Genomic DNA, 27580 nt, shown 5'->3' with positions numbered 1-27580 from the left:
CCCTGTTCATATCCATTCGGAGAGTAGGACAATTATGGGCCATGGAGTGGAGTAGGGCAATTATGGGATTAAGTTTTAATTTTGCTCCATTATTTGTGGGCATCGGAATGGGCCCTGAAAATGTTCTCTCCTTATCATGCTCATTATTGGCTTTGGATTTTACTTTTATGGGCTATCAATTATAGTACGGCAATTATGGGCTTTGTTTTATATACTCTGGATCATCATACATCATTATACATCTGGATCATCTCTCCTTGCACTATTCTTATCCATTTCAGAGTAGGTGATTATGGGCTTTGCAGTAGAGTAGGACAAATATGGGCAATCGATTTTTGTGCCACTAGTTGAATATTTTGGATTCGGGAACCTCTAAATAAGGCTGTAGATTTAAAATTTATGAATTTTTCTCTCCTTGTCCTCCTACTTATATCCATTCTTAGGAGTAGGGTAATTATGGGCTATGGTGCAGAGTAGGGCATTTATGGGATTCAGATCTGATTTTGCACCATTTGAAAATTTTCTGGACCTCGGAATATGTTCTTCTTTTCTTGCTTACATACATTTCGGACAGTAGGCGATTATGGGATATCTAGTTGAGTAGGGCAATAATGGGCTATGGTGTGGAACAGGACAATTATGAGAATTAGATTTATTTTTGCACCATTTGAATTATTTGTGGACTTCGGATTTTATTTTGCACCTCGGAATAGGTTATGAAAACGATATTCTCTCCTTGTCCTGCTCACATCAATTTCTGAGAGTAGGTATATTATGGGAATTGTAGTTTTGTGGCATCATCTAAAAATTCGGGATTAGAAACTCTTTTAATGTTATTCAAATAATGTCTTTCCTTTCCTGCCCTTGCTCTGCTCACATCCACTTCTGAGAGTAGGTTATTTATGAGTTATGGTGTAAAGTAGGTCAATTATGGGATTCAGATCTTCTTTTGCACCATTTAAATAATTTGTGGACCTCGAAATGGCGTATGAATATGTTCTTCTCTCCTTATCCTGCTTACTCACATTCAATCTGAGAGTAGGTAATTATGGGCCATGGAATAGAGTAGGGCAATTATAGGCTATCGAGTAGATTAGGGCAATTATGGGATAAAGATTAAATTTTGCATCATTTAAAAAATGTTTTGACCTCGTAATGGGCCAAAGAAATATTCTTCTCTCCTTTTTCTGCACACATCCATTCTAAGAGTAGGGAATTATGGGCTATGGGAAAAAGTAGGGCAAATATGGGCTATGTCGCACAGTAGGACATGTGTTGGATTTAGATTTAATTTTGCGCAACTTTTGATCCTCCGAATGGCTCCTGAAAATGTCCTTCCCTCCTTGTCCTGCTCACATCAATTTCTTTGAGTAGGTAAATATGGGCGATATGGTAGAGTAGGGCAATTATGGGCTATGGTGTTGAGTAGGGTAATTATGGGGTTTATATAAAAAAATGTTCTTCTCTTCGTGTACTGCTCACTTTTCCTCTTCTTATCCTGTTCACAAACCAATCTGATAGTAGGTAATTATGGGCTATGGTGTATAGTAGGGCAATTATGGGCATGTAGATTGAAGATGGTGTATAGTAGGGTATTTATGAGAATTAGATGACAACATCTGAATATTTCTTAAATTTCTAACCCTCTCCATATTCTGCTGCCGCTCACATCCTTGTACTTTCCAAACTAATACTTTCCGTTGAGGTGCCCACGACCACAATTCCCGCAATGGAAGAAATCATTTGAGGTGAAGAATTACGACTGCGACTGACACCACCGCCACCACCATTTGAGCTGCTGCTACTTTTTCTGTGACCCTTACCATGACTACTACGTTGTGATGACTTCAATCAACTTGCATTGGCCGCCATGCTGGTACGCGTCAACATTTCATTATCCTCCAGTTGGGTTATGGCCGTGGGCGAACCCACATCAATTGTGGTCACTCGATTACCGCCATCCGCCATTGAGGGTAGTTTAATAATTTCTGTATCCGATTGTACAGGCATTATAATGCATACGAAATTCTGACCGGTCTGCGAATCACGAGGATGTAGGGTGACGGGATTGATTTTCTCTGTCTGGCCTTCGGTGTAGGATTGAAAACGTTGGAAAATTTCGGGGTAGTGTTTACGTAAAATTACACCACGTCGCGAGAGGATATCCAAGATGTTCGAGAGAACCATTTCTCGTTGGGTGGTGGAGTTACGCAGCTGGGGATTGAAGGTAAGGATTAGGACCTCCGTTGTGGGTTCGGGTACGGCAACCATGGTCACAGGTTGTTGCAGCATACCCGTGGGTTGCTGCTCCAGTTCGGCGAGCACTGTTTTGCAGAGCTTCAATTTGGCACAACGTGAAACCAATTGGCGTTCCCAACGCACGGGGGCCTGACCCACACTGGGGGCCTCGGAGACAACACACACGGCGACATAGACCAACATTTTGGAATCAGGGCGATATTCAGTGCTCAATTTCAGTAATTCGGAATAGAGCTCTAGGCCCATTTCAGCCGGCATTAGATCCGGCCAACGGACATATGAAGCCTCACCCATACACTGGAATCCATTCTTGATGAAACCCTCCGCCGATTCGGGAGAACGAAATAGGATCCTCACCACCCCTCTACCCTGTGACAGGAAACCCTTGCGGGCCAGCAAACTCAGATGGCGCAACGAGTCGCTGTCATCCTTGCACGATGCTAACACTTGGCGGCACAGATTTGAGACACGGGAGTGGAGACACGCTTTACGATGCTTCTCCCAATGGGCTCGGCGACATTCACGCGAACAATATAGATAGGTACAATTGTGGCATGACTTGTAATACTTTTTGGCGTCGAGGGGCGTGGCAGTGCGATCGCACTTGTTATTTCGGCACTTGACCTGCAGCTCACCAGACGTGGCGGCGGTGTTAGCGGTGGCCGAGGCTGCGCTGCGATTATTCGACTCTGAGGAGTCGCCGAGCGATACACGCCGTGCTGGTGGCAGGAACGTGCCATTTGCTCCGCCTCCGGCTGCAGAAGATGCCGCCGAATGGGCGTGGGCGAGGGTGGTGATAGTATCACTGGCATATGCCTTATTGGCATTTGCAGTCTGATGCTGGAACTTCTGTTCGAGTTGATGCTGCTGTTGGTGCTGGCGCTGTTGCTGTTGTTGTTGCTGCAGCTGTTCTTGTTGTTGCTTTTGCTGCTTCGTTGGCGCATCTCCTTCGCTGCGGCGTCTCAGGCGTTGCTGTTCCTCTTTGGAGATACCCAGTAAGGACAAGTTGGTATCGGGGTGTTGTTGTTGTTGCTGGCCTTGGCTTTGTTGTTGTTGTTGCTTTTGGGTCATATATTGTTGTTTATGATCATTAACTAAAGCGCCGCCTATTTTGTGGATTTTTTTTTTGAAAAGAGGAAAGAAAAAAATTAAAAATTATTTTTTAAAAAAATTTTAAAAAAATTATAAAAATTATTTTTCATACAATTACAAACATCTACACAACATCAAGCATTCCTTAAAATTTTTTTTATTTTTTTTTAATTTTTTAAATTGTTTTTTCAATTTTTTCTAATTTTTCTATTTTTTTCAATTTTTTTAAATTGGCTTTCCAAAAACATTTAACACAACATGCTTTACTTTTGCAGACATTCCCAAAAATATAACAACAAAAATTTGAATCTAAATATTTTTTTTTGAAGCTTTAAACAACTGTACAAATATACACTTATATATGGAGGAACGAACATTTATTTATAAGCTTGAGAGGTATTTTTTTCTCAGTGTATTTTTTTTAAAATCGGAAATATGAGTTAATAACAGGGGCTAGCAAAATATATAGATACATGTATATTTTCGAAATAAATAGATACATTAGTTTCCTATTTAAAAAAATGAGTTTTGAAAAAAAAAAATTTTTCAAGGGTTGCCATTTTTGAACCAAAAAAAAAAAAAAATTTTGGTCAAAATATTTTTTCGCGTCGAAAATCCTTTCCAAAGCATTTGAAACACATTTTTCATAAATAATAAAAAAATAGAGTTGCCACTTTGGTCGGAATTTTTTTGGGCGAACAATTTTTTGGCCGAATTTTTTTTAGGTCAAATTTTTTTGATAGTTTTTTTTTCGTAAATAATATTTTGCTCGATCGTTTTTTTCTGTCTAAATTTCTTTAAAAAACCATTAACACACAATTTGCTTAACCAACAAAATTAAAGTTGCCACTTTGGTCGGATTTTTTTAAAGGGCGAAAATAATTTTTTTTCATAAATCATTTGCTAAACATTTAAAACCTATTATTCATAACTAATAAAAAATAGAGTTGCCACTTTGGTCGGAATTTTTTTTTGGGAAAAAAATTTTTGGTCGAAATTTTGGTCGAAATTTTTTTTTATAAAATATTTTTTTGTTTCAAAAATCATTTGCTTAAATGTTTTGCATTTTTCATAAATTATAAATAATTAGAGTTGCCGAAAATTTTTTGTCTTCAAAAATAATTTGCATAACATTTAGAACCTATTTTTCATAAATAAAAAAAAGAGTTGCCACTTTGGTCGGATTTTTTTTGGGCGAACAATTTTTTTGGTCGAAATTTTTTTATCGATTTTTTTAGAAAAATGTTTTGCACGATCGTTTTTCCTTTCTAAACTTCTTTACAAAATCCTAACACACAATTGGCAAAACAAAAATATTTAAAGTTGCCACATTGGTCGGAATTTTTTTAAGTACGAAAATAATTTTTCTTCATAAATCGTTTGCGAAACATTTAAAACCTATTTTCCATAAACAATAAAAAATTAGAGTTGCCACTTTGTTCGGATTTTTTTGGGCGAAATTTTTTTTCGATTTTTTTCGGAAAAATATTTTGCCCAATTTTTTTTCTGTCTAAACTACTTTAAAAAACATTAATACATAATTTGCGTAACAAAAAAATTAAAGTTGCCACTTTGGTCGGAATTTTATTAAGGGCGAAAATTATTTTGTCTTTGAACAATGTTTTATGTCGATTTACTGTTCAAATTAAAAAAAAAAAAATAAATTTTTCCTTGACAAAAAATAGAGTTGCCACTTTTGGTCCGATTTTTGGCGAAAAATGTGTTTTCTTTGAAGCATGTTTTATGTCGATTTACTGTTTAAATTTAAAAACAAAACAAAAAAACAATTTTTCTTTGACAAAAGTAGAGTTGCCACATTTGGTCGAATTTTTTTCGGGCGAAAAAAAATTGTCGAAATTTATTTGGACAGCTTTGCTTTTGAATTCTAATGTTTTAAGAAGCTTTATAACAAAAGAAATAGAGTTGCCACTTTGGTCGGAATTTTTTTCGGGCGAAAAAAATGTGTTTTCTTTGAAAAAAGTTTTATGTCGATTTACTGTTTAAATTAAAAAATAACTATTTTTCCTTAACAAAAATAGAGTTGCCACTTTTGGTCGAAAAAAATTTGGTCGAATTTTTTTGAACAGCTTTGCTTTTGAATTCTAAAGTTTTAAGAAGCATTAAAGCACAATTTTTGTATAACAAAAAAAAATGAAGTTGCCACTTTGGTCGGAATTTTTTTTGGGCGAAAAAAATTTGTTTTCTTTGAAAAATGTTTTATGTCTATTTACTGTTTAAATTAAAACAAAGAACAATTTTTCCTTGAAAAAATATAGAGTTGCCACTTTGGTCGGATTTTTTTTGGGCGAAAAAAATTTGGTCGAATTTTTTTTTGGACAGCTTTGCTTTTAAATTCTAAAATTTTTAAGAAGAATTAAAACACAATTTTTAACAAAGAAAGAAGTAGAGTTGCCACTTTTGGCTGTAAATTTTTTTAGGCGAAAAAATTTTCGTCGAAATTTTTTTTGAGTAGGGAAATTAAACAATTTGTATACCTCGTAATGAATTATGAAAATGTTCTCTCTTTCTTCTGCTCACATTTATTCTGAGAACAGGTAATTATGGACTAAGGAGTGCAAGTAGGGCAATTATGGTGCTATCCAGTAGAGTTGGGCAATTATGGACGCTTGATTTTATTTTACACCTCGGAATGGGTCATGAAAACGATCATCTCTCCTTTTCCTGCTTACATACATTCTGAGAGTAGGTGATTATGGGGTTTGCAGTAGAGTAGGGCAAATATGGATCTTCGAGATGTTTTTTGCACCTTACGAATAATTTGTGATCCAGGGAATGGTTCATGAAAATTACTTCTCTCCTTATCCTGTTCACAATCCTTTCTTCACTTTTTTCTTCTGATCACATCTATTAGGAGAGTAGGTAATTATGGGCTATGGCGTATAAGTAGGGCAATTATGGTGCTATCAAGTAGAGTAGGGCAATTATTGGCTTTGGATTTTATTTTGCACCATTTAAACAATTTGTGTACCTCGTAATAGATTATGCAAATGTTCTTCTCTCTTTCTTCAGCTCACATCAATTCTGAGAGTAGGTTATTATGGGCTATGGAGTAGAAGTAGGTCAATTGTGGGATATGAAGTAGAGTAGGGCAATTATGGGAACTGGATTTTATTTTGCACCATTTGAACAAATTCTGGACCTCGGAATAGCTCATGAAAATGTTATTTTCTCCTTATCATGTTTACAATCCATTCCGATAGTAGGTGATTATGGGCAATGGAGTAGAAGTAGGGCAATTATGGGCGATGAAGAAGAGTAGGGCAATTATGGGCATTGGATTTTATTTTCCACCATTTGAACACATTTCTGGACCTGGAAATTGCTCGTGAAAATGTTCTTATCTCCTTATCATATTCACAATCCATTCTGATAGTAGGGAATTATGGGCTATGGAGTAAAAGTAGGGCACTGATGAGCTACGGAGTAGAAGTAGGGCAATTATGGACGTTGTATTTTATTTTCCACCATTTGAATAAATTTCTGGACTTCAGAATTGCTCATTAAAATGTTCTTCTCTCCATATCATGTTCACAATACATTCTGAGAGTAGGTAATTATGGGCCATGGAGTAGGGTAATTATGGGCTAAGGAGAAGAGTAGGACAATTATGACCTGTGGATTTTATTTTGCACCATTTGAAAAAGTTCTGGACCTTGAAATAACTTTTGAAAATGTTTTTCTCTCCTTATTATGTTCACAATTCATTCTAAGAGTAGGGGATTATGGACTATGGTGTAGAAGTAGGGCAATTATGGGCTATGGAGCAAAAGTAGGGCAATTATGAGCATTGGATATTATGTGACATCATTTTAATATTTTAATGACTTGGATCCTTTGGAATGGAGCTGCAGATTTTAAATCTATGATTTTTTCTCTCCATCTCCTACTCACTTTCATTCAGAGAGTAGGGGATTTCGGGAGTTCGGGGTTTTTTTGTTTGCATAATTTGTGATCCCCGGAATGGGACATGCGATTTTTTTCTCTTTTCACAATTTATTCTGATAGTAGGTGATTATGGGTTATGGTGTGGAGTAGGGCTATTAAAAATTTGAGTTGCCACTTTTGGTCGGATTTTTTTTGGGCCAATTTAAAAAATTGGTCGGATTTTTTGTGGAAGGCTACATTTTTCTAATTTTAAAAGTTGTAACGATGCAATTAAAAAATGTATTTTTTACAAATAAAAAAATTAGAGTTGCCACTTTTGGTAGAATTTCTTTTGGGCGAAAAAAAATGTAGCTTAAATTTAAAGACAATTTTTAATGGCAAAAATAAGGTTGCCACTTTTGGTCGGAAATTTTTTTGGGCAAAAAAAAATAGAGTTGCCACTTTTGGTAGAATTTTTTTTGGGCGAAAAAAATGTAGCTTGAATTCTTTTTTGAATTCTAAAACGCAACGATGCATTTTTAAAAACAATTTTTAATGGCAAAAATAAGGTTGCCACTTTTGGTCGAAAATTTTGTTGGGCAAAAAATATTTTGGTCGGATTTTTTTTTTTTTTGGGCAAAAAATATTTTGGTCGGATTTTTTTTTTGGGCAAAAAATATTTTGTTCGAATTTTTTTTGGTATTCAACGGATTTGGCTGTAATTTCGTATATAGGGTTCTCATTGAGTAGCACATCCTCTTACCAAAAATAATAAATATTTACCGAAGATTCGGTGTAAACCCCATATAATGGAAAGGTTAAAAAAAATATTTAAAACATTCTTATATAGGTCCTTAAAACATATTTCAAAAATCCACGCCTTATATGGGTGTTTAAAAAAAATATTTTAAAAATCCATGACTATATATAGGTCCTAAAAATTATATAGAATAATATTTAAAGGAATAAAATTAGGACCTATATTAGGCTTGGATTTTTTTTTACAATTTTTTAAGGTCCTATATGGGGCTTGGATTTTTTAAATAATTTTTATAGGGACCGATATAAGGCGTAGATCTTGTAAATAATTTTTTTAATGTCATATATAAGTCTTAGATTTTTCAAATAATTTTTAAGGCTTAAATTTTGTATTCTTTTTCCGAGCATGGTGACGTATGATTGCCGTCACTAGTCATACGTCTAGGGGCATCCCTTTTACTAAAGTTGTATAAATATTTGAAAATAATATATAAGGACTAAAAATATAACTTTTTTAAAAAAGCCAAATAATATATATATATATATATATATATAGCATAAATGGAAGGAAGATATATATTACATATATATAATATTTTTTATATATAGACAATTTTTTTTAAAAACAAAACGCTTACAAACATATACAATATAACACAAGGGATATATATAGAGATAGCAACAATATATTAGATGATTATATAAAAATATATATAATTTTTTTTAACAATATATATATGATGTGTTTATGTATATATATAGAAAAATATATATTTTTTTGTTCCCACTCATGATCATGATTTTCTTTGATTACCGTATAAAAAACAACTTTTTTACGAAAAAACATTTAACATTATTTTTTTTTTAATAGCTTTCTGTTGTTAAGATTTGTTTTAGGGTTTTGTTGTTGTTGTTTTTTTTTTGCTTTGATTGTGGAACAAAAACTTACAGGTGCATACCTGTGCTGGACCTAGCATTAAATGCGTCACTGGCTAATGAGGATGACCCTGATGATGGCGGTTGATTGCCTCCAATTGTCTGTTGTTGTTGGGGCAGCTGTTGCTGTAGTTGTTGTGGTGGTTGTTGTTGTTGTAGGAGAAGGTGGTGTTGTTGAGGATGTGGGGTTAATCCTAATAGGGAGGCTAAAACATCTTCTAGCGATGCGTTACTCAGGGAACGTTCTGGTGCTAGTTGTTCGCATTTTTTTTTTTTTGTTTTCAATTTTTCCAAATTTTGGATGTTTTTTTTTTCAAATTTTTTCCATTCACATAAGGCATTTGTTTGGGGTTGGAGGGGGGATGATTTTTTTCCCAAAAAAAAAAAATAAAAACATAAAACACAAAAAACGTTAAGGGAAAATTTTTCAAAATTATTAAAAATTTTTAAAGGGTTTGTTGGTATTGGAATTTCAAAAAAATGTTGCAATGAGAACAAAATACAAAAATATATAATTTTTTAATTAAATTTTTTGAAAGCGTTATTGGATGTTGATAGCACAGAATTTTTTATTTAGGATTAAGTCATTAGTTTAGTTGTAAAAAACTACACTGAGAAAAATACACTGAAATATTTGCTTTTTTAATTTGAATATTTTTTAAAAAAATAGCAGAGAAAATAAAGAGTGCTGCTAATTTGTCTACAACAAAAAATATAAAAAATAAAAAAATTAACCAAAAATAAAATAAGTATATTTTTTATGGAATTTGAATAGGCGGGGATTATTTTAAATAATTTTTAGGGACCTTTAAAAGGTGGGGATTTAAAAAAAATTAAGGACCTTTAAAAGTTGGGGGGACCCTATATAAGGCGTGGATTTTTTAAATAATTTTTTTAACGACCTATATTGGTCCTTACTTCTTATAAGCTATTCCAACATCTATGGAACCAGCGCAATATATCTGAAGACTCGTTTAAGTCTCTAAATATCTTCATTAGTGTTGATATTCAAGATACCTTGATAAATAACCAACGTTATATGCCAAATCTGGTCTTGTTCCCAACATTAGATGCATAAAAGCACCCTACTGCTTGTCTATATGGAAATTCAATTGTTACTTTTCCTGCTCTTGTATCACATTTGATTGACGTTGAAACTGGTCTGCACTCTGAGAAATTAAATCTCTCCAGAATTTTCTTTGCATAGGCTTTCTGTGATATTTTGATTTGATCATCTTACTTACTTAATTAGCTGGCTTATGACAGAACTTTCGTTCCATAAGCCGAGCTCAGAAAAGATTTCCAGGCGCGTCGGTCTTTTGCGCAGTTTTTCCAATTTGAAAGATCATTTTCGGCAATGTTGTCTTCCACTTGATCATTCCATCGTATTCGTGGCCTTCCCCATCTGCGTGAACCATCAGCTGGTTCGCTTTTATATGCCTTCTGGACTGGGGCATCTTCAACCATTCTCACAACATGAACTAGCCAACGTAGTCGCTGCATCTAAATACGTCTAACAATGTCGATGTCCGAGAATAGCTGGTACAACTCATGGTTCATTCGACGGCGATATTCACCGTCAACGCAGATCGCAGGCCCATAGATCTTTCGGAGAATTTTTCTCTCAAACACTCCAAGAGCTGCCTCATCTGCTTGCGTAAGTACCCATGCTTCAGATACATATAACAGCACGGGTAGTATCAGCGTCTTTTAGAGTGTGAGTTTGGTCTGGCGGGAGGGGCCATCTTCATTCATTCTTACAACATGACCTATCCAACGTAGTCGCTGTAGCTCAATACGTCTAACAATGTCGATGTCTGAGAATAGCTGGTACAGCTCATGGTTCATTCGACGGCGATATTCACCGCCAACGCAGATCGGCCCATAGATCTTTCGGAGAATTATTCTCTCAGAGAAACACTCCAAGAGCTGCCTTATCTGCTTGCGCAAGTACTCATGCTTCAGATCCATATAACAGCACGGGTGGTATCAGCGTCTTGTAAAGTGTGAGTTTGGTCTGGAGAAACGTAGTCGCTGCAGCTCAATACGTCAAACAATGTCAATGCCCGAGAATAGCTGGTACAGCTCATGGTTCATTCGATGGCGATATTCACCGTGAACGCAGATCGGCCCCATAGATTTTTCGGAGAATTTTTCTCTCAGAGATACACTCCAAGAGCTGCCTCATCTGCTTGCGTTAGTACCCATGCTTCAGATCCATATAACAGCACGGGTAGTATCAGTGTCTTGTAGAGTGTGAGTTTAGTCTGGCGGGAGGTGGCCTTGCTTTTGAGTTTTATGCTCAGACCATAGTAGCACCGGTTGGCCATCACTATTCTTCTCCGAATTTCAAAACTGATGTCATTTGTTTTATTTATGGCGGTACCAAGGTATATAAAATCTTAGACTACCTCGAAGATGTAGTTCTCAACTGGACGTCTTGCGCGTTGATCTTCTCGCCGTTTTACTACCAGACCCACTTTGGCAGACTCGTTCTCAATTTGTTCAAAGGTGGCTGTTACCGCTTTCAATGTTCTACCCATTATGTCGATATCATTGGCGTAGGCGAGTAACATGTGTTGTTTGGTGTACAGAGTACCATTTCTGTTCACTTTTGCCTCTCGTATGACCATTTCCAGCAGGATGTTAAAAATATCACACGACAAACTATCACCTTGTCTGAATCCTCGTTCGATATTAAAGCGCTCCCAGAACTCCTTTCTGACATTAACTGCTGATATTGTGCCTGTTAAAGTTATCCTGCATAGCCGGATTAATTTTGCAGGAATGCTAAACGCAGACATGGTTTTATACACCTCTGAACGGCTAGGGCTGTCGAATGCGGCTTTATAGTCGACGAATAGGTGGAATGTGTGATTTGATCATTGCTGTTTTCTATTTCGATACCAAGAAAGTATGATGCGTCATTGCTAATGATTTTGAATTTCGATTTTAAATTCTTAAGGAAATAGTCCAATTCCATTTGTTCCGAAGCAGCAACTAATCCACCATCAACAACGGAGAGCAAGGATATGAGCTTTTTACCATATTTCTCCCTAATATATAAACAACTGTCTGCGGAACTGGTTTTAAACCAAAGCTTCATATTTTCCATACGTTGGTTCCAGCACCTGGGTGCTGGCTTTGCTTTAATAGGCAGACTCTATTTGTGCCATCATTAAAATCATCTGGTTGTTCCATGTAAACTGTCTCGTTCAGTTCAAAATAGGAAAATGCTGTAGCTACATCGAATTGTGACAAATGTAATGCTTTAGTTGCAGCAATACTTAAGACTGATCGTATACTAGACATTCTTGCTACTGGACTGAATGTTTCATCCTTTTTATACCATTCACCACACTGTGGTACAGGGTATTATGTCTTTGTGCATATGTTTGTAACAGGCAAAAATAATCGAGATAGACCCATGGTTCCTTTTGAGAATATGCATAGAATCACTTTCTGAGTCGATTTATGCATGTCCGTCCGTCCGTCTGTCCGTCTGTAGATGTTAAATTGTAAACAAAGTACAGGTCGCATTTATGGCCCAAGGACGAACCCTATTGAAATTGGGAAAAATCGGTTCAGATTTAGATATAGCTCCCATATATATTTTCGCCCGATTTAATAAAAACGGTCCCTATATATCTTCCGATTTGCACGAAAATTGGCACAGCGTAATGAATTAGGTCTAGAATGATGTGTGTAAAATTTCATAAAAATCGGTTCAGATTTAGATATAGCTCCCATATATATCTTCATCCGGTTTAAGGTAAATTGTGTAATAAAATCCCTATATATCTTTCGATTTGCTCGAAATTTGGCACTGCGTAATGAATAAGGTCTAGAATGATGTATGCCAAGTTTCGTGAAAATCGGTTCAGATTTAGATATAGCTCCCATATATATCTTCGTCCGATTTAAGGTAAATTGTGTACCAAAGCCCCTATATATCTTTCGATTTGCACGAAATTTGGCACAGCGTAATGAATAAGGTCTAGAATGATGTATGCCATGTTTCGTGAAAATCGTTTCAGGTTTAGATATAGCTCCCATATATATCTTCGTCCGATTTTAGGTAAATAGCCCACTAAAGTCCCTGGAAATCTTTTGGTATAGCGTACTGAATTAAGTCTAGAATGATGTGGCAAAGTTTCGTGAAAAACGGTTCAGATTTAGATATAGCTTCTATATATATTTTCGTCCGATTTTATGTAATTGGTGCACCAAAGTCCCTATATATCTTTCGATTTGCATGAATTTTGATATAGGATACGTTGGTCAGCTAACTAATTCGCTTTGTTACAAGAGACATTTGGTTTTGAAAGGTTTTTTGTATAGAAGCAATAGCTTCTGGGGAGAATATCCCAACAAAAAACTAAGGGAACTGATGAGGATCAGTGGCGTGATCCGAAACTATAGTCTTCCCTGCCTTTCCCCTCGGCAATCAATACCATACATTCCCCACTAATAAATAGTTGTTTTTTATAAAAACAAAATACAAATGGTATCCCAAATAAACCGCCAACACTACTGAAGTACTGAATTAAGTCTAAAATGATGTTGCTAAGCTGCGTGAAAAGATCCATAGTAAGGCCGAATGACACAACGTACTGAGGTAATATAAATTAGTCTCTGGCAATTTTCCCTGAAATCGGTTCAGATATAGATATATAACAAAAACGCGTCGACTGTTGGGATACATATGTAGAATATACCCAAAGTGGTGAAGGGTATCATATAGTCGGCCCAACCCGACTTTACTACTTTCCTTACTGGTTTTTGCTTAAATCCTTTTATAACCAATCTTGCCTTGTACTTCTCAATACTGCCATCTACTTTTGTTTTGACTCGATAAACCCATTTCGACGGGAGTGCCTTCGCTTCTTTTTGGAACGATTCGAGAGTACCCAGGTATTGTATACACATCTTGGATCTCATCTTCTGAACTGTCGTTTAGACGAATTCGTATTGGTATTTCACCACCTTGCGTTTGTTGAATATTAATGGAAATCTTATTATGTTGCTTTTCTAAAATTTCTCGCTCTGATGCCTTCCTAAAATCACAGCCTTTAATTTTTTCTGAAAATATCACATCTCTGAATATTTCTAAGGTATTTCGCTCATTCGCTCATTGATGACATACATAGAGATATCCAATTATTGCCTTTCTATCCATCTTCTTCCGTCGTTGACTGGGAATATGAACATAGCAATTTGATCCGATTATACGGAGGTGATTTGTCGCGGCTTCTTTTGTTCTGCGGTATTTCGATCTTTAATGACAAGATATCAAATTATTGCCTTTCTATCCATCTTCTTCCGGCGTAGACTGGGAATATGATCCGATTATACGGTGGTGTTTTGTTCGCGGCTTCTTTCCATACCATAACTCGAAAATGGACTTTTATTCTCTATAGGTGATTTTCCTGTTCTATTTTATATGTATATATGTGGCTGATTTGACAAATTCTGCCCAAAGTGATTTTGGAAATTCGACATCCTTGTATGAGTTCGAAAAATGTTCTTGCCATCTCTACAATGGTTCTATTTTCTCTCTCTCAGCATCAACATTCTGTTGAGGTTTATATGGAGCGGTAAACCTTTGACTCATTCCATGTTTCGCTAGAATTACCTTCACATCTGCATTGGAGAGTTAATATCGACCGATGTTTGCGGATCATTTTCATCATCATTTAGAGTATATAAGTATATAGTCGTTTATTCAGGGAGGACTTCACAAAATTTAGATACGGTTCTATTGTGAAGAACAAATCTTATGTAAAGAATGCATTGGTAGAAATGCTACCTATATAAGGCGTGGATTTTTTTAAATAATTTTGATATGGTTTAAGGAGGGGAGGGGGGGGGATTTTTATTAAATCAAAAAAAAAAAAGATAAAATAATAATAATAATAAAATTAAATAAAAACACAAAACAATATTTTTTTTGTTTTTCTCTAACATACATGATTGCATAGCAAATTTTTATTTATTAAAAAAAAAATAATAAAAATTAAATAAAACAAAACTTAATAATTAAAAAAAAATCATAGCATATATAATATTAATTAGCTGTTTATGTTTTTATTTTACTTGATTACAAATTTAAATTTTTAAAATAATAATAATAATTGTGATTATATGTGTTTATATATATATATATATATATATATATATTTTTTTTTTGTATAAATATATATTTTTTATTGTTTATCGTAATGCATAATAATATTTTTTTATTAATAATAATTATAATAAGGGAGAGTATATTATTTAATTGTGTAAATAAAAATTAAAAAAAAAAATAAAACATAAAAATGTTTAAATATATTTTTGTGTGTATAAATAACTATTTTTTTTTGTTTCAAAATAAATACAATTTTTTTTTAACTTAGAAAGGAAATTTGTATATATATTGTTATATTTAATATATATAATATATATATATATTTTTAATATATATTTATTAAATTGTGATCATTAACAATTATATATATTGTGATATAAATATTTATTATTTTTTTTTTATTCATTGTATGCAATAATTAAAAGCAAACAAATTTAAAAAAACAAATGCCATATTTTAACTAAAATCTAAAACTTAAAAAAAAAAATAAAAATATTTTTTTTTTTTTTTGAAAAAAAAGTGGTTGGGATTTATTTTTATATGAAAATAACACAGGGTCTGAAGGGCAAAATTCACCAAAAATTTTTTTCTAATTTTTATATTAAAAACATTTTTACTATTTTTACAGAATTTTTCAATTTCTAAATTTACAAAAAAAAAAAAAAAAAAAAAAAAAAAAAATTAAATAAAAAAAAAAATTAGGACCGGCATTTTTCAGCCTTCCACAATTTTTTAAGCAACTTTCCTCGAATAATTTAATTTTTTAAACACCTATATGAGGCCTGGATTTTTTTAAATAATTTTTTAAACACCTATATAAGGCGTGGATTTTTTAAATAATTTTTTTTAAACACCTGTGTGGGGTGAGGATTTTTTAAATATTTTTTTTAAACACCTATATGAGGCCTGGATTTTTTTAATTAATTTTCTTTAACACCTAAATAAGGTGTACATTTTTTTAAAAAAAAATTAAGCACTTATGTAATGTGAGGATTTTTTTAATTTTTTTTAAACATCTATATAAGGCCTGGATTTTTTAAATAATTTTTTAAACACTTATATAAGGCCTGAATTTTTTTTTTAAATAATTTTCTTTAACACCTATATAAGGCGTGGATTTTTTAAATAATTTTTTTTAAACACCTATGTAGGGTTAGGATTTTTTAAATATTTTTTTTAAACACCTATATAAGGCCTGGATTTTTTTAAATAATTTTTTTTAACACCTATATAAGGTGTGGATTTTTTAAATAATTTTTTCTAACACCTATATAAGGCCTGGATTTTTTAAATAATTTTTTTTAAACACCTATGTAGGGTTAGGATTTTTTAAATATTTTTTTTAACACATATATAAGGCCTGGATTTTTTTTAAATAATTTTCTTTAACACCTATATAAGGCGTGGATTTTTTAAATAATTTTTTCTTGGACCTACATAGGGTGAGGATTTTTAAAATAATTTTTTTTTTGATTTTTTTAAATAAATTTTTGACATTTTCTACCAATTTTTTTAATAATAAATTTTAATAATTTAATTTTTAATTAATACATTTTTTGACATTTTCTACTAATTTTTGCAATTTCTAAATTCTTACAAAATGAAAAAAAATTTTTTTGAAAAAATTATAGCCCCGAGATTTTTCAGCTTTGTTCAATTTTTGAATATTTTTCCTCTGATTTTTTTCCAAAATATTTTAATTTTTTTAATAATTTTCTTTTAGCACCTATATAAGGCGTGGATTTTTTAAATAATTTTTTCTAGGACCTATATAGGGTGAGGATTTTTAAAATAATTTTTTTTTTGATTTTTTTAATAAATTTTTGACATTTTCTACCAATTTTTTAATAATAAATTTTAATAATTTAATTTTTAATTAATACATTTTTTGACATTTTTCTACTAATTTTTGCAATTTTTAAATTCTTACATAATGAAAAAATGAAATTTTTTGAAAAAATTATAGCCCCGAGATTTTTCAGCTTTGTTCAATTTTTGAATATTTTTCCTCTGATTTCTTTTTCCAAAATATTTTTTTTATAGTAAATTTAATTAAGCTAATTACATTTTGAAATTTTTTCAAAATTTCTTAATTAGGCCCATGACTTTACTCAGATCCTGTGTTATTTTTTTCAGGTGATTTTTTTTTTATCGAAGTGATGATATGAAGTGTTTTTTTTTTTTTTTTTTTAAATGCGAAACATAATTTTGTTTTTATGATTTATGAATTGTTTTTTTTTGTATTTAAAATGATTTAAAATTAAAATGAATTTTGAATTTTCGATTTTCGAAGTGGAGGGCCAAACGGTGGGTCGACAATTAAAGAGGGGTTTCAAAATTAATGGCTTTGTTACTTTTTGGTCGATTCGCTTCGATTTCTTTTTTCTTAATTTTGTTTTTTCCAAATTTAGGTGAATTGTTCTAATTTAAAAACAAGGCCTAAATAGAAAATTCTACCGCGTAGTTTTTTGTCCTGCTGATGGAGAGAGAGAAAGATATAGATATAGAGCATGCCAATCACTCAGAGGACTGTAACTACTATTTTTATTGGGGGAAGGGGGGAATTTTGTCGTGGGGTTATCAAAGGGGAGGCGGGATTTTTTCCATTAAGAAAAATAATTCCATAAAATCAAAAAAAAAAAAAAAAAGAATGGAAATTTTTAAGAAAATTAGAAATGGGTTACCCAATTTTTAAGGGGAAATTTTTTTGGGAAATTTCTAGAAAATCTTTGTCTCGGCTTCCCATGGGGGTTAAATGGATGGAATTTTTTAATAAAAAATCGAATTAATATTTTTTTTTCAATTTTTTATTTAAAATATCGCCAAAACATTTTTTTTATTTTTTAGAGATTTTTATCGGAATTAAATTATTTGCCGGCTTTCCAAAGGCTTGGAGGGTAAAAATATTTAATTAAAAAAATTCTAATAAATATTAAAAAAATCGTAATAAGTTGAAAATGTCCCAAAAATTTTCTGGAAATGTTTTAGCAAATTTTCCTCAGGTTTAAAAATTTGAATTAATATTTAAAAAAAATGGATTTATTTTAAAATATCTTACTTTTTGGGAAATTATTTTTTTTTCGAAAAAAAAAAGATCTTGGCTTACCAAGGGTTAAATAAATATTTAATATTTTTTTCTAAGTTTCTGATTGATTTTTTTGGAAATTTATCGAGAAAAATTTTTTCTGGGTTTCTCACGGGTGAAAAGGTAAAAAATATTTTAATTAATTTTTTTTTTAATTTCAAAAAAAAAAAAAAAAAAATTTTGAAATTTTTAAATTTTTTGGGGAAAAAAATTTTGGGTTCCACACAGGTTAAAGGGTAAGAATTTTTTTAATTAAAAAAATCTATTAATTTTTTTTGTAAATTTCCCAATTTTTTCTGAAATTTATTATTATTATTTTTTTTTTGTGAAAAAATAGGTGAATTGCCCAAGGGTTAAAGGGTAAAAATTTTGTTTAGTTAAAAACACATCTATTAAATTATTGTTTTAATTTCCTAATGGTTTTTTTGTGAAATTTTAATTTCTTTTTTTGGAAAACATTTTTTGGCTCCCCATAGATGGGTTGCCTAAGGGTTAAAGGGTAAAAAATTTTTTAAAAACAAATCTATTAAATTATTGTTTTAATTTCTTCTTTTTTTGTGAAATTTTAATTTTTTTTTTTTTTTTTTGAAAAAATGTTTGGCTCCCCAAGGGTTAATGGGTAAGAATTTTTTAAAATAAAAAATCTATTAAATTATTTTTTTTTTAATTTCTTAATTGGTTTTTTATGTAAAATTTTTAATTTTTTTGGGAAAACAAAATTTGGGTTCCCCAAGGGTTAAAGGGTAAGAATTTTTTAAAATAAAAAATTCATTAAATTATTTTTTTTTAATTTCCTAATTTGTTTTTTTATTTAAATTTTTAATTTTTTTTTCGAAAAAAAATTTTGGGTTTCCCAAGGTTAAAGTGTAAATTTTTTTTAGTAAAAAAAAAATCTATTAAATTATTGTTTTTATTTCTTAATGGTTTTTTTTTTGAAATTTTATTATTATTATTTTTTTTTTTTGAAAAAATGTTTGGCTCCCCAAGGGTTAATGGGTAAGAATTTTTTAAAATAAAAAATCTATTAAATTATTTTTTTTTTAAATTTCTTAATTGGTTTTTTATGTAAAATTTTTAATTTTTTTTGGGAAAACAAAATTTGGTTTCCCCAAGGGTTAAAGGGTAAGAATTTTTTAAAATAAAAAATTCATTAAATTATTTTTTTTTTAATTTCTTAATTGGTTTTTTATGTAAAATTTTTAATTTTTTTTTTCGAAAAAAATTTTTGGTAAAATTTTTAATTTTTTTTGGGAAAACAAAATTTGGGTTCCCCAAGGGTTAAAGGGTAAGAATTTTTTAAAATGAAAAATTCATTAAATTATTTTTTTTTAATTTCCTAATTTGTTTTTTTATTTAAATTTTTAATTTTTTTTTTCGAAAAAAATTTTTGGGTTCCCCAAGGGTTAAAGGGTAAGAAATTTTTTAATGAAAAAAATCTATTAAATTAAATTTTATTTAAATTTCCCAATTTTTTTTTTTTAAATTAAATTTTTTTTTGGAAAAAAATTTTTTTGGTTACCCATGGGTTAAATGCAGAACAATTTTCTAATAAAAAAATTCTAATGAATTCCAATTTTTTTTTTTTGGAATTTTTCCTCTTTTAAAATAACCCACATCTTGTTTTGGAGCTTTAAGTTTAAGGTTTACTGAGAAAAGCTTTCTAGTGAGGGGTTTGGAAAGTTTTTGAGTTCGAATTTTGTAAACTTTATAAAGCTGGTTTTTAATATTTTTAAATTTTTTTGAATATTAAAATTTTAATTTTTTTTTTAATTTTTTTAAAAATATTTTCTTAATAACAAAGCCATTTAAAATAATTTTGTGCACCCTCTTTAATTTCGCAAGAGACTCATCTAAGTAGAAAGAGAGTGGAAAAAAACAATAAATAAAACATAAGGAGAGGAGAGGAGGAGAGCACCAAAAACAACAATTTTTTTTGAAATGTCATGTCATCACTTTATTTTTTTCCGGAATACATAAAAATTTACAAAATTAATATTTGTAAAATTAAAAAAAATAATAATAATTAAAATACATTTTTCACATATATGTATGTGTGTAAGTAAGTAGTAGTGGTGGGGTGTGGGCATTGGGAGTATAGGAGGGTGTTTGGGGTATAAATACTTTTGCTAAATTTACAAAATTTTGTAAAAAAAATTAAAATATATATTGCGATCAAGAACACAAATTAAGCTAGGCTTATACGAAACAAACAAAAAAAAAACATTTTTTTTTTAGGTTAGGTTAAAAATAAAATTTACAAAAAAATTAAAATCAATGCTGGGAAATATTTTTTTTTTTGCAACTACAAATAAAAATATTTTTTTTTTAAATTAACTACAAACAAAAATTGTTGTAAGCTTTTTAAGGATGCATTAACATGATTTTCTAAAATTCTAAAAATATTAAAAAAATAATTTTGTATATGTTTTTTTACTTAATTTAAAAAATTACTAATTCTAAAAAATTTTACTTTTTTTGTGTTCTACTAAAAAACTTAATTTTCTTGTATCTTGCTTAATTGTGATTGTTTTTAGTGTGTATGTGTGTGCGTGCTTTCCTTAAATTAAATAACTTTTTTTGTGTGGTTGTTGTTGTTTTTGTTTTCTTTTCGACTCACCGACGTGGTGGTGATACTGTTGTTGTAAACCTCCGCCGCCGCCACTACTCGTCGTCTGCGTCGTCGTCGTCGTACCGTTATTAAGACCACCGTTCATACGTGTTAATTGTTGTAGATCATTTCCGGTTAGAGGCGCCGATGAATTTAGAAATGCTGACGCCGTTACAATTGCCGCCGCACTGCCGCTGGCATCCGTCGTCGTGGCAAACTGATGATTGGCAAAATGGAAGCTATTGTTGTTGTTGTTGCTACTCTGTAAGATTGACCGGTTGTTGGCGGCTGCCGCTGCTGCTGCTGCTGCAGCGATAAATGGTGTGCTTTCAATAACTGGCGTCTGGGGTGAGTCCAATGGTCGAATGCCCACAAATGAAGATTCAAGCCAACATTTTCTGGAAAAAAAAACAAAAAACATTTTTTTAGATTTTTTCAAAAATTCGGAACAAATATTTTTTAAAAAATATGATTTTTTTAATAATATAAAAAAATATTATTTAATATAATTTTTTTTATTTAAAAACATTATAAACATATTTTTTTATACAAAAAAAAAAAAATAATTTTTATAAAAAAATATTTTTTTTCTAAATTTATTAAAATAATTTTTTTTTTTAAATTAGAAAAAAATTGTTTTTTACAAAAATTTATAAAAAATTCGGAACAAATATTTTTTAAAAAATATTAATTTTTTAATAATATAAAAAATATATTATTTAATATAATTTTTTTTATTTAAAAACATTATAAACATATTTTTTATACAAAAAAAAAAAAAATAATTTTTATAAAAAAAAAATATTTTTTTTCTAAATTTATTAAAATAATTTTTTTTTTAAATTAGAAAAAAATTGTTTTTTACAAAAATTTATAAAAAATATAAAAAATTTCAGTAGTGTTGGCGGTTTATTTGGGATACCATTTGTATTTTGTTTTTGCAAAATAGTCAGGCTGAATCCCAGTTTGTTGTTTTTATAAAAAAAAACAACTATTTATTAGTGGGGAATGTATGGCATTGTTTGCCGAGGGGTAAGGCAGGGAAGACTATAGTTTCGGATCACGCCACTGATCCTCATCAGTTCCCTTAGTTTTTTGTTGGGATATTCTCCCCAGAAGCTATTGCTTCTATACAAAAAACCTTTCATACCCAAATGTCTCTTGTAACAAAGCGAAGTACTTAGCTGTCCAACGACATAAACTGCATGAGAATTTCGCTGGAGCCTCACTTCGAGGTTAACAAGGCATTTACAAACAATTTACAAAAAATAGTTGTTTTTTTATAAAAACAACAAACTGGGATTCAGCCTGACTATTTTGCAAAAACAAAATACAAATGGTATCCCAAATAAACCGCCAACACTACTGAAGTTGTAGACGCAGGCACGGTTAAACTGTTTGGTTTGTTGCTGTACACTAGCAACACCAACAAAGTCGTTGTGTGCATTTGTCGCGATGTGACAACACACAACAGTGGGAAAGGTGTGGTATTGTTTGTAAATGCCTTGTTAACCTCGAAGTGAGGCTCCAGCGAAATTCTCATGCAGTTTATGTCGTTGGACAGCTAAGTACTTCGCTTTGTTACAAGAGACATTTGGGTATGAAAGGTTTTTTGTATAGAAGCAATAGCTTCTGGGGAGAATATCCCAACAAAAAACTAAGGGAACTGATGAGGATCAGTGGCGTGATCCGAAACTATAGTCTTCCCTGCCTTACCCCTCGGCAAACAATGCCATACATTCCCCACTAATAAATAGTTGTTTTTTTTATAAAAACAACAAACTGGGATTCAGCCTGACTATTTTGCAAAAACAAAATATAAAAAATAATTTTTATAAAAAAAAATATTTTTTTTTAAATTTATTAAAATAATTTTTTTTATAAAAAATTATTAAAAAAAATGTTTTTTACAAAAATTTATAAAAAAATAAATTATAAAAATATATTCACGAAAGGTGAACTTTGGAGAGACTTTGGAGCCCCATTTACCTTAAATCGGACTAAAAAAGATATATGGGAGCTATATATAAATCTGAAGCGATTTTCACGAAACTTAGCACACATCATTCTGAACCTAATTCAGTACACTATGCAAAATTTAGTGCAAATCGAAAGATATATAGGGACTTTGGTGCACCATTTACCTTAAATCGGACGAAAATATATATGGAAGCTATATCTAAATCTGAACCGATTTTTTCGAAACTTGGCACACGTCATTCTAGACTCAATTCAGTACACTATGTCAAATTTCGTGCAAATCGAAAGATATATAGGGACTTTGGTGCACCAATTACCTTAAATCGAAAGAAAGCTATATATGGGAGCTATATCTATATCTGAACGGATTTCCACGAAACTTAGCACACATCATTCTGGACCTAATTCATTACCCAATGCCATATTTCGTGCAAATCGAATGATATATAGAAACATTTTGAGCTCCATTTACCTTAAATCGGACGAAAATATATATGGGAGCTATATCTAAATATGAACCGATTTTCACGAAACTTAGCACACATCATTCTGAACCTAATTCAGTACTCTATGCCAAATTTCGTGCATATCGAAAGATATATAGGGACTTTGGTGCACCATTTACCTAAAATCGGACGAAAATATATATGGGAGCTATATCTAAATCTGAACCGCTTTTCACGAAACTTGGCACACGTCATTCAAGACTCAATTCCATGCTCTATGCCAAATTTCGTGCAAATCGAATGATATGTAGGTACTTTGGTGCACCATCTACATTAAATCGGTCAAAAATATATATGGGAGCTATATATAAATCTGAATCGATTTTGTCGAAACTTGACACAAGTCATTTTAGGTTACATTGGTTACACCGTGCCAAATTTCGCATATTGGTTACACCGTGCAGACGTAAAGACGGACGGACATGCCAAAAATCGATTCAGAAAGTGATTCTATGCATATTCTCAAAAGGAACCATGTGTCTATCTCGTTTCCTTTTGCCTGTTACAAACATATGCACAAAGAAATAATACCCTGTACCACAATGTGGTGAAGGGTAAAAAAAATCTACGCCTTTTCTATGTACCTCAAACATATTTTTGAAAAATCTACGCCTATTGGTAGTACCTCAAAACTTGTCCTGATTCTCTTCACCGTGGGTTTTGCTATGATGTTCGGCTTGTGGCCTATAGATCGACTCGAAAAAACACAAAAAAATTAAGTTTTCGGTCCACTTCATCCCAATATTATTATCTGATCATCATCGACCTTGACCATAACTGTAACCTCATGCAAAATTTAAAAGCGATCAGCGCTATATGTCAGCCCTATAGTGTTGTAAAAGGTTATTAAATAATATCTGAATACGTACGCACCTGTAAATATTTGAGTGTAACTACCACATCCGAGTACATACGACAATATCAATTTAAAGGTCAACCACTCATTTTGGATATACTGTCAACGGGTCTATGTCCTTCAGGAGTAAATATATACGTTATAGATTAAAAATTTTGTAATTTTTCACACAAAAGTTATGGTCCATTTGGCTCGCTAAATATTGACCAATCTTTATCAAAACAGGCATTCTTATTCTTTGACCCGTTCCCCTTCTCCGTGTAAAAATTCGCGAAGTTTGGGCCATAATTGCAGCCTCTGGAGCAACCAGAAAAACCGACAATAATTAATTATTTGGTCCATTTCACCCCTAAATATTAACCGATCATTACCAAAAACAATAGGGTTCTTCATTGGCCAGAACCCATCCTACATGCAAAAGTTCCTGAAGATTGGTCCATAACTGTTGCCTGTAGCGGGTTTACAAATTATAATGGACAGACGGACGGACACACATGTCTAGATCGACTCATCTAGTCGAGATATGACGATCGATATACTTAAAGGTGGGTCTAGGACCAATATTTCGCGGAGTTACAAACTCTTGGGGCTGCACAAAGCTATAATACCCTGACAACATAGTAGTGTAGGGTATAAAAATCTACACTTTCTATTAGTTTCCCAAAATATATTTTTAAAAAAAATTACGTCGAGTAATGATATCCCAAATTTATTCTTCAAAACCCATCTAATAATCCATAGTACATAATTTATAGAGTCCAACTGAGCGTATACGTTTTGTCATCACGTATACGCTTCGAGGTCCTTAGAAATTTATTGATTTTATTTTGTATCTTTTTAATAAATATTAAAATTATTATAAATATTATTTTATCTCTTAAGTTATACAAAATGTGAACCGATTTTGTCATGCCGTTTTTAAAGCCCCTTGGCCTTTCCCTCATTGCATGGCATTTTGTGCGCTAAGGTCTCAACTTGTCTTTTGTAAATTTAAATGAGGAGTATCATGGCCTCCGTTAATGGCCTGCGGATCGTGGTTTAGTTTCATGAATATTAAATTTAAAAATATATGTACAGCATATCTGCTTTTACGTACAAATTACATATTTCTTATGTTACGTACCACAGGGTGTATACGTGGCGACAGCATTCATACGCAGGGATGTTCCATTTAAAAATAAATCTTCTTTAAAGAACTAAGCCGTTAATTATTCCCACAAAAATATTAATACAAAATCTACGCCTCTTTTGAGGACATCAAATATATATATTTATACAAAATCTACGCCAATTTTGAGGACCTTAAAAAATTTACGCTACTTTTGAGAATCTCAAAAAATGTTTTTAAAAATCTACGTCAATTTTAAGGACCCTAACAAATCTACGCCTCTTTTGAGGACCTCAAAAAATATTTGTAAAAAATCTACGCCTCTTTTGAGGCCCTTAAATATATTTTTTAAAAAAAATTACGTCTAGTAATGTTCGCTTAAAAATCTTCAAAACTCACCTAATAATCGAAAGAAAATAATTACTAATATCCACCCTAACGTATACGTTTTGTCAACATATATACGTCTGGAGGTCCTTAGAAATTTATTTATTTAGTATTTTCTTCTTAATAAATATTAAAATTATTATAAATATCATATTTATTTATTTTTTAAGTTACATAAAGTGTGATCCCATTTTGTCATGCCGTTAAAGCGAGATATTTTTAAAATCCCTTGGCCTTTTATTTGTTCCCTTATATTGCATTGCATTTTTTTGCCCTAAGGTCTCAAATTGTCTTTTACAAATTTAAATGAGGCAACCCGTGGCCTCATTTAATGGCCTGCGGATCGTGGTTTATTTTCATGAATATTAAATCAAAATATATGTATGTATGTGTCATTTCTGCGTTTACGTACAAATTACATATTTATGCTACGTACCACAGAGCGTATACGTTGCGTCAGCAGGTATACGCAGGGATGGCCCGTTTAAAAATAAATCTTCTTTAAAGAACTAAACCCTTAATTATTTCCAAAAATATTAATATAAAAAGTCTATGCCACTTCTGAAGACCTCGAAAATATATTTTTAAAAAATCTATGACTGTTTTGAGGACCTGCTTTTAAAAATTCTATTTTTCAAAAATCTTTTGAGGTCCTAAAAAATATTTGTTAAAAAATCTAGTCTTATAAATTGTCTCCACAAATGTTAATTACAAATATGCCCCAATTATCGCTGAAAAATATTTTTTAAAAAAATCTACACCTATTATTTAGGCCCAAAACAGAATAATTACCCTATTGAGTAATTAGGCTACTAATGCGTATACATTATGTCAGCACTTATACACCCTGTGGTACTCTACAAATAATTTCCTCATTTAATGATAGATTGAAACTCATTTTGCAAACATTTTTCAAAGTTTCAGATTATTTAACAAAGCACCTATAAAATTGGCTCCACGATTTTTTTTCCGGAACATTTTTTTTATTATGAGGAAAAAATAAATAAAATGAGGTCGCATAAAATGTATTTTCCATTTTCATATTACTTTTTTTTTGATTTTGTTGGGTTTATAGTTATAAAGTAAACTTTTTTATGTGACATTTGTATATTTTTGTTACAAGTTTCTGCTGGTTGTGATGATTTCACTTTTCCTCCCCTCTCTCTCTCTCGGAGTTTTTATGTCCCTCAGAAAGTATTACATTCATGTTGTCATTTGGGGACCATGGTTTTTTTATGAATTGAGTTCATGAATATTAGAATGATTTTGAAATTGGGGAAATATGACGCCGGCTTTTCCTTGACTCTGAGAATGTGCATCGATGTATGAGGACGATGATGATACATATTTTTTTGCCAGACATAGTCTAAGGTTATGCAATAGTATGTATGTATGTCTAAATATACCTACATATTGTATGACTTATAAAATATAATCACACACTATATAAATTATTCAAAGCCATAGATTGTGAGTCATCAAGAAAGGGAGACACAAGAAAAAATTATATATATAAAAAAAAAACTTAAAACAACAAACATTAAATAAAAAAAAGTAGAGAAGAGAAGAAAAAACATCATCAAAGCAGGACAAATAAAACAAAACAAAAAAATATTTTTTTCTAAAGGCATTTTCCAGCAACAACCACAATCAGATGAAAGAGAACGCCACAAATCCTACTGCAGCCTCATTTTTTTGTAAAACTGAACAATGGCGCAACAAAAGCTTTTTCCGGTAGGCGGAAATGTTATTTGTTGTTGTTTGGCATTTGGACAAAACCGTAGCCGAAACACAATTGAACAATTGTTTTTTTGTTTTTTTAAGCCACAAGAATTGCACAAACGTGAAATTAACACAAAGCAGATGGAATCTGAAATGCTATTCTCTCGGAGTTTTGGATTTCAATGATATAGAGGAGGAAAATATGTCTTCGAAAAAATTAAAAATAATTCGCATCGATTTAAAAATCTCAGAGAAATTAAAAAATAA

At 31.4% G+C, this 27580-nt stretch overlaps 1 protein-coding gene across 1 annotated transcript; it reads right to left on the bottom strand.

Annotated features, from left to right (window-relative positions):
* Positions 1-1836: 1836 nt before the first annotated feature.
* On the bottom strand, positions 1837-21169 carry LOC133330965 (uncharacterized; the record flags this gene model as incomplete). Its single annotated transcript, XM_061539362.1, has 4 exons — positions 1837-3159; positions 3202-3296; positions 8955-9197; positions 20764-21169. Coding segments are annotated over 4 exons (2052 nt in total), but the record flags the coding sequence as incomplete, so codon positions are not given.
* Between the last annotated feature and the right edge of the window lie 6411 nt (positions 21170-27580).

This window comes from Musca vetustissima, unplaced genomic scaffold (genome assembly GCF_032173495.1).
Source record: "Musca vetustissima isolate MV318-11 ecotype Yass unplaced genomic scaffold, APGP_CSIRO_Mvet_v1 utg187189, whole genome shotgun sequence".
NCBI classification, from domain to species: domain Eukaryota; kingdom Metazoa; phylum Arthropoda; class Insecta; order Diptera; family Muscidae; genus Musca; species Musca vetustissima.
This window is presented reverse-complemented; position numbering and strand designations above follow the sequence as displayed.